Raw genomic sequence first — 8,336 nt, forward strand, 5'->3', positions numbered from 1 at the left:
TGCACCAAGCAGAGAAACCCTATCGAAAATCCAGAATAAACACATGTATGTATGTACGTACTGAATCAACCAAGGGTTCCCTTGGCCCATATTGTTCCACTGTCAAGAGACGGAGGTTGCTTACATCTGTGCAGTGGCTGTAGGGTACAGTTAGACGCCGGTCAAGTACGAGATTCGACTGGGGAGTGTCGCCCTTGTCGGTTTCCCTTCTGCTTCACGTCTGTGACTCAGGAGGTTTCTTTTCACCGCTCCCCCCTTGCCCGCCTCTCCACCCCGCCGCCCCAAACCCAAGGATCCCAAGGCTGGCTAAATTAAGAGGGCGGGGAAAGGAGGATTAGCAAACGAAGATTAGCATCAATAGCCAATCAGGACTCGGCGCTGTGCCCAGCCAATAGGGGCGGTCGCTTGGGGTTTAGCCAATCGGACTCGGCAAGGAGGCCTGAGTCAGAGTTTGCGCCAGTCGCCCTGTGGTGACAGCCGTTGTGCGACGTCTTGGGGAAGCCATGGGACGGCAATGGGGACCCTCTATGAGAGTGGCGGAGCAGGCGGGCTGCGTGGTGAGCGCCTCGCGGGCAGGACAGCCTGACGCGGGCTCGTGGAGTTGCAGCGGGGTGATTCTGAGCCGCAACCCAGGCCTAGTGCTGTGCCACGGGGGCATCTTCACTCCCTTCCTGCGGACGGGCAGCGCGGCGCTGACCCAGACAGGCACCGCCTTCCTGCCGGGCGACAGTTGCAGCGATGATCTACGTCTCCACGTGCAGTGGGGACACACGGCTGCCAGCCCTGCCGGTCGCGTGGATCAGGAACTCCCGGGGCTGTGCACGCCTCAGTGCGCAAGCCTGGGCCTCGAACCCGGCGCCCCGAGCCGGGCCCGCGCGCGGCCTCTGCAGCCCCCGCGGCCAGCGCAGCTGCTGTTGCTGCTCAGCTGCCCGGCCTTCCGCTCGCATTTCGCGCGGCTCTTCGGGGCCGATGCGGCCGATCAGTGGCACTTCGTAAGCTCGGCGCCCGACGATGCGGTGTCGGAGGAGGAAGAGGAGGACCAGCTGCGCGCGCTCGGCTGGTTCGCCCTGCTGCGGGTGCAGCGGGGCGCGGCGACGGAGGAGAGGCGCGGACCGGTGGTGACCGTGGCACCGCTCGGGGCCGTGATCAAGGGCGCACCGCTGCTGGCTTGTGGCTCTCCGTTCGGTGCCTTTTGCCCGGACATCTTCCTCAACACGCTGAGCCGCGGCGTGCTCAGCAACGCGGCCGGGCCGCTGCTGCTCACCGACGCGCGCTGCCTGCCGGGCACGGAAGGCGGCGGAGTATTCGCCGCTCGACCTGCGGGCGCGCTGGTGGCTCTGGTGGCCGCGCCGCTCTGCTGGAAGGCACGCGAGTGGGTGGGCCTCACGTTGCTGTGCGCCGCCGCCCCGCTGCTTCAGGTTGCCCGCTGGGCGCTCGCCCGCCTGCATCCCGGCTTCGCTTCCCTATCGGTGCTGCTGCCGCCACCCGATGTGAGCACGCCACGGGGCCTGCCCCTGCGCGATCTCGGACCCCCGTGGGCGGCCGCGGCGGTGCTAGTGGAGTGTGGTACCGTGTGGGGCTCCGGAGTGGTCGTGGCGCCTCGCCTGGTGGTCACCTGCCGCCATGTGGCACCTCGGGAAGCAGCCAGGGTGTTGGTACACTCCGCTACACCCAAGTAAGGCCCAGGACTGCCCGCCCTCACCAGGCCCCCAGTGTTAGACACCTCAGTTCATTTTTGACAACCAGGACTCCAGTGAGGGGATCTGGGCCTCTTGATAGGTCCCAGTGAAGCTTGAGCAAACTACCAGGCACAATCGACTCTTAGCGTGGGGACCCGTGGGACTATGGGCACCGGCAGGTAGGACTGGGTGCCTTTGAGCCCTTTAGCTAGTGTGAAATTCTTTCGACAGCTTTTCTGCCTCTTGGCTTTGCAGTTTAGGCCCCGTGAAAGCCCTTTGACCATAGAAGGCTTACCCTAAGAACTTCAACCCTGTACGTGATAAACGAAGGCCCTGAGGTAATGACTGATGTGGCCTACCTAGTGAGGGCTCCCTTAGAGCCTTACCAGGACTGCCTTGCCACCTGAAGATAAAGCAAGGTTGACCTAATGAGAGCATAGGGCTTAGACCCATGCGGATGGATGTGAGCGACCCCAGAGTGCAGGTAGGCTAGGGACTTTAGACAGTCAACTTACTTCCTCTGTGGAGAGACACCTTTGCTCTCCTTTTCTTGCCCTGGCAGTAGGCCAGTGGCCCTGGCTTCCTGGCATGCTATAGCCCCATGTACTTAACTTAGGACCAAGAAGCACCTTGGCTTTATTTAAGCTTGGCCCTTGCCTGTCAGCCCAGGCCTTTCTGAACTTCTGAGGTTAGCCCTGTATGCCAATGAAGCCCACCTCTGCCAGGGCCCCCATGGGCAGGCAACTTAACATCTATAGTTTCCTAGAGACAAGGAGGATTGCCTATGGTGTGCCCTTAACTTCTCCCTCTCCCTTTGATGGCTGATCTTAAGGACATCACTAGGTTTTTCTGGAGGCAGCTCTGCCTCCAGAGTAGGTAGTCGGGTGCCCCCATGTCTGGTCCACACAGTCAGTTCCTGGACAGCTAGGGCTATGGAGAGGGACCCTGTCTCCAAAAAGCAGCCTCTCTCCCTTGTGCCTGCCCAGGAGTCCAGAGTTGTGTTGGGCTTGGCCTGGCTCCCCACTGTTTGCTCTGTGACCTTTAGGAAGGTTGCTTGGCCTCTCCGAGCCTCAGCAGCACCATCTAAAGGGGATACTGCCAGGGCCTTGGTTGTAGGTTTAAGGGGAAGAATTGAGACAGTGTCCAAGCATCAGCAAGGCCTGGACACAGCACTCACCTGGTTATGGTCAGGCATACACAGCTTTGTGTAGATGTGTGCTGTGTTGGGAAAGCACATCTGGTTAAGTGTAGATTTCAAGGGTGATACCTGTAACTGTATTCTGACTTCAGTCCATAGCACACACATTCATTCTCTCTCCCTCCCCCTCTTCCTCCCCCTCTCCCTCTCAAAATAAGACACTCTCAGTATTCCCTGAGCTCACAGAGATCTGCCTGCCTCTGCCTCCCAAGTGTTAGGATCAAAGATATGCGCCACCACAGCCAGCCCATTCCAAGACTTGTCTCTCAGTATTGCTCTCTTCCCAGTGCTAAGACAACAGAAGGCTAGCTTGTCAATTGTTTCCTGTGTCCCCAGGAATGTGGCAATCTGGGGACAAGTGGTGTTTGCCACTCAGGAGACCTCTCCATATGACATAGCAGTGGTGAGCCTGGAAGAGGAGCTGAATGGTGTTCCCACGCCTGTCCCTGCTGGGCACTTCCATGAAGGTAGAGGACAAAGGGACTGAAGTGATGTCGGGGTGTGTGTGTGTGTGTCAGACCTGATAGCCAGCAGGCAGAAATGGGCAAAGCCTGCCAAGCAAGAGAGTTGGGAGCTTAGGTAGGGTTTGGGGCTTCTTAGACTTCCCTGTATATCAAATGTTGACACCTCAAGTGCTGAGCCAAGTGGATACCTTATTGAGGGCCTGAAGCAGGGTGATATGGGGTCCTGGGCCTTGGGAACTCCAGTGCCATAATTTAGGTGGCATGTCTTAGATTTTTTTATATTTTTGAGACAGCATCATCATTAGCCCAAGTGGGCGGTAAACATCCCAGATGGCCAAGGCTAACCATAAATTTCTGATTCTCCTGCCTCTTCTTCTGGGGTCACAAATGTGCTATCACACTCATTACGTGGGATACCCAGGCTTTGTGCACGCTAGGCAAGCACACCACTGACTGCCCCAGCAGTCTCTAGCCCCAAAGATTCCATTTCATATGGTGACAAAAGAGATAGGTCCTCTGGATTAGCATCTCTCCTCTGCCGTACATTCTTAACACACACACACGCACACACCATCTCAGTTTGCCCCCTGGTCAAATGGGGCTGCTGCACCTTTGGGTGCAGTGAGGATTGGGTGAGATATGCCTTGTTCCTTCTCAGCACTTGGAGAATGGAGCTGGGGCTGGGTGTGGCCACATCACCATGTCTTCACCAAGAGATTTGGTCCCAGAGAGATGGATAGTGACTACAGGCATGAGCTAGGTGACCACAGCCTGAAAAGTGCCTACCCCACGCAGTAAAGGAGTGAGGGCCAAGGGCCTGCCCGATGCTGATGCCCCAGAGTACTGGTTGGATACATGCAACTGGGAACAGGATGAATTCTTAATCTCCCTGCAGGGATCCGAGGGAGGATGCCTAGGGTCGTGGAAGGGGATGAGCAGGATCCAGAGGAGAGGACGTGAGTGGGCATAGAGGATGCACGCAGCTTCTTTTCTCCCCTCTCTGTCAGGCGAGCCTGTCAGCGTGGTGGGCTTTGGTGTCTTTGGCCAGGCCTGCGGGCCCTCGGTGACCTCAGGCATCCTGTCGGCCGTGGTGCTTGTGGATGGCAGCCCGGTGATGCTACAGACCACGTGCGCCGTGCATGGCGGCTCCAGCGGAGGACCTCTCTTCTCCTCGGGCTCCGGGGACCTCCTGGGTAACTAGCTCCTTTCACCCCTCATTGCCTTGATCCTGCCAGTGGTAGCCAGCCTGCCATCCATCTTGCGGCGAGGGGGGCCCTTCTGGGATAATGGTGGACCTTGTGCCTTCCTTTAGTTAGCTGAAGTTTTCAGCTAATTTGCTTCTGGAGCGAGAGAAGGATGCTGAGCTGGGAGGGGAGAAGAGCTAGGCCGGTGGCCCTCTCCTGGTTCTGGGCCACTACTATGACCTTCACTGAATCTCATTTAGATTATGAAATTTAGGCTTGGCTTAGTCTGAGGGTCTCAAACTCAAAAGTCTACGGAGCTGGCCTTGTGAAGCAGTGAGTGAGAGCATAAAACTGCGCAGTGTGGGGCAGAGCAGGGGTCAGTGCCACGCTACAGCCAACATTTTGAAGCCGAGTGCAGACCCAGGATGTCTCAAGAAGAGAGGAGCCTTTTTACCGTGTGTGTGGTTGTCCAGTCTTTGTTTTACTTTGAGACAGGGTCTTGTGTGGCCTGGGCTGGCTTTGAACTCGGTATATAGCCAAGGATGACCTTGAACTCCTAATTCTCTTGCTTCTGCCTTCCAAGTACTGGGGTTACGGGCATACACCACCAGTTTTTAAGCTTTGGTGATGAATGCAGGATTCTTTTTTTTTTAAGATTTATTTATTTTATGTATATGAGTACACTGTAGCTGTCTTCAGACATACCAGAAGAGAGAAACAAACAAATGTCCAGTGGAGGCCAGATGTGGTGGTGCACACTTTTAATCTCAGCACTGGAGAGGCAGAGGTGGGAGGAGCTCAGTGAGTTCAAGGCCAGCCTGATTGTAACATTTTCCTTTATTTGATGACAGAAGATAGATATTCATGTAGAGAGGAGCTGCATGGTAGCTTCTGTTATTAGATATTAATACACAGGAGCACCAGCATTTAGGTGAGCCTTCTGTAAGTACAAAGTGATGATTTTAGATTTATCTTACATTATTTTATGTATGTTTTTTTAAATTTATTTATTTTGCCAGGTGGTGGTAGTGTGCATGCATATATATATTATGTTTATAAGTACACTGTCCTCAAACAAACCAGAAGAAGACATCAGATCCCATTACAGATGGTTGTGAGCCACTATGTGGTTGCTGGGATTTGATCTCAGGACCTCTAGAAGAGCAATCAGTGCTCCAAACCATTGAGCCATCCCTCCAGCCCTATGTTTCTATGTATTTTACGAGGTTTTTTTTCCTGAATGTATGTATGTATGTGTGACATGAACATACCTGATGCTCATGAAGGTAGGAAGAGGCTTTCAGACCCCTTAGAACTAGAGCTGCTGTGGTTGGGAACCGCCATATGGATGCTGGGAATCAAAACCGGGTCCTCTGCAACAGTGAATGGGTGCTTTAAACCACCGAGCCAAGTCTTTTTCTTTTTTTCTTTTTCTTTTTTTTTTTTTTTTTTTGGTTTTTTGAGACAGGGTTTTTCTGTATAGCCCTGGCTGTCCTGGAACTCATTCTCACTTTGTAGACCAGGCTGGCCAGAACTCAGAAATCCGCCTGCCTCTGCCTCCCAAGTACTAGGATTAAAGGCGTGCACCACCGCCGCCTGGCTTTTTCTTCCAATTTTTTATTAGATATTTTCTTCATTTACATTTCAAATGCTATCCTGAAAGTCCCCTATACCCTCCCCCTGCCCTGCTCCCCTACCCACCCACTCCCTCTTCTCGGCCCTGGCGTTCCCCTGTACTGGGGCATATAAAGTTTGCAAGACCAAGGGGCCTCTCTTCCCAATGATGGCCAACTAGGCCATCTTCCTGAGCCAACTCTTTAACCCTTAAAATGCTATTTAAAAAAAAAAAGACCCATGTCACCTTCTTGCTCAGAGTTTCTACTGTCGTGATCAACACCATGGTCTGAAGCAGCCTGGGGAGGGAGTTTGTTCTGGGTATACCTTCCACATCACAGGTCCATTGTCAGAGGAAGTCAGGACAAAGACTTGAGGCAGGAGCTGATGCAGGGGCCGCGGAGGGGTGCTGCTTACTGGCTTGCTCTCTGTGGCTTGCACAGCCTGCATTCTTATAGCACCCAGGACTACCAGCCCAGGGCTGGACCCTTCCCCATCAATCAAGAAAACCCACCACAGGCCAATGTGATGGGGACATTTTCTCAGTTGAGGCTCACTTTTCCAAAATGTGTGTGCCATGGTGACATAAAGCTAGCCAGCAAAGCAGGGTGAAGCCGAGCGAGTCTGGCTCCTTTTTCTCCTGTTTGATTCATCTGGTGGTTCCACAGGCTGTGGGAACACCCTGAATCCTGCCCTTTGTGGTGAGAAAGAAAGATGATCAAGTAAGCTAGGCCATTCTGTTGTGAAGGAGACAGCATGGACGGAATTGGGGAGATATGAGGAGAAGAGGCTGTAGCAAAAGCTTAGCACCCAGCACTGGGGGTTCCCAATCCCCAGAAGGGGCCCCCTGAATCTTCCTCAAGGCGAAGGTCCTCCCTGCACCATGGATACCCCGTCTACTGCTTCCTCTCCTCATTGCTCTCTCCCCAACAGGCATCGTCGCCAGCAACACTCGGGACAATAACACGGGGGCCACTTACCCGCACCTGAACTTCAGCATCCCCATCACGGTGCTCCAGCCAGCCCTGAAGCAGTACAGTCAGACTGGTGACCTGGGTGGCCTCCGAGAACTGGATCACACCACTGAGCCGGTCAGGGTCGTGTGGCGGCTGCAGCGGCCCCTGTCCGAAGTCCCACGGAGCAAGCTCTGAGACTACTGTGCCTCCCCGGGAGAAAGCGGACCACTTTAAGGCCACGGGAAGTGTATTGGCATGGCAACTTTGACATCTAAGTCATCTGCTGGGATAGAGCCCAAGCCACCCCCTCATCTTCTTCACCCACTGGCTAGCCATGTGCAACTCTGTAGGTCCCTGATCTACTTTGGGGTGCTTTCTTGAGCCTGTCTCATCTGTTTCCCAGGATTAGGCTCAGCAATGCCATTGTTTCTTCTGGGGGTTCTAGTCCTTTTTTGGCAGGTACCAGTTTGGCATCTCTCAGCCTGATAGCCCTGGTCCACCCGAAGTGGCTGAAGCCAGGGCTCTTGCCTGATACACTTTACTCAGAGAACTCTTCCTGGAAGCCCAGAGTCCCAGTGGTCAGTAATAAGAGTGTCTTCCCATTGCCACAGTGATACACAGGCAAATCCCCGAGAGCCACCTGGGCCTTAACTCAGACACAGTGCCTTCATTTTTGTAGCCCAGAGCCTAGGACTCGGGGACCTGTAGGTGGTGTGTGCAGTCCGAGCTGGGGAATAAACAATCGGAATGACTTCACTTCTTTCTGTCTGTTGGCTGCTTTTCCTTAAAGCACAGTGGGGAACAGGCCAGCACCTAGCAGGGAAGCACACTCTTTTGCCGGGTGTCCCAGCAGGTTTCATTTCCTTGTGCTTTGTCTGCCAGCCTGGCCCAAAGCTCTACTCATCCATGCTGCCCGGGACATATAGGTCCTGGAAAGCGCTGGTCTGACAGGGGTATGTGCAGAATGCCCTTGGTATGCAAAGGTCCATAATGGGCCCTAGGTGTGGATAGAGGTTGGCCAAAATGAGTGAGGAGGACTGAGGGTGTAGCCTGTACCCCCACAGATCACTTGCCCTTGTATGTGGGACCTTGGATCTCTTGTACCACAGGAAACACCAAGGCAATGACAGCAACCGAAAGTGACTGAGGGCTGTAAATGTGGCTCAGCTGACAGAATGCTTGCCTAAAAAGCACAGAGCCGTGGGTTCGATCCTCAGCACTGACTGTAGAAGCCCATGCCT

At 54.3% G+C, this 8,336-nt stretch overlaps 1 protein-coding gene across 1 annotated transcript; it reads left to right on the forward strand.

The window, feature by feature from the left end:
* The first annotated feature begins 446 nt into the window (after positions 1–446).
* Tysnd1 (trypsin domain containing 1) lies at positions 447–7,851 on the forward strand. The gene is made up of 4 exons (XM_021175076.1): positions 447–1,675; positions 3,214–3,344; positions 4,349–4,534; positions 7,073–7,851. Exons 1-4 carry the CDS (start codon positions 504–506, stop codon positions 7,288–7,290), a joined length of 1,707 nt encoding a protein of 568 aa, XP_021030735.1. The 5' UTR covers positions 447–503; the 3' UTR covers positions 7,291–7,851.
* The last annotated feature ends 485 nt before the right edge of the window (positions 7,852–8,336 follow it).

Source organism: Mus caroli, chromosome 10 (assembly GCF_900094665.2).
Source record: "Mus caroli chromosome 10, CAROLI_EIJ_v1.1, whole genome shotgun sequence".
Lineage (NCBI taxonomy): Eukaryota > Metazoa > Chordata > Mammalia > Rodentia > Muridae > Mus > Mus caroli.

What these genes read in the sequence shown, in the direction of transcription:
- Tysnd1 (XM_021175076.1), top strand. Translation starts at nt 504, where the DNA reads ATGGGACGGCAATGGGGACCCTCTATGAGAGTGGCGGAGCAGGCGGGC. An exon ending in TGCTGGGCACTTCCATGAAG is followed by an intron (nt 3,345 to 4,348) that starts GTAGAGGACAAA and finishes CCTCTCTGTCAG; the next exon opens with GCGAGCCTGTCAGCGTGGTG. An exon ending in GGGCTCCGGGGACCTCCTGG is followed by an intron (nt 4,535 to 7,072) that starts GTAACTAGCTCC and finishes TCTCCCCAACAG; the next exon opens with GCATCGTCGCCAGCAACACT.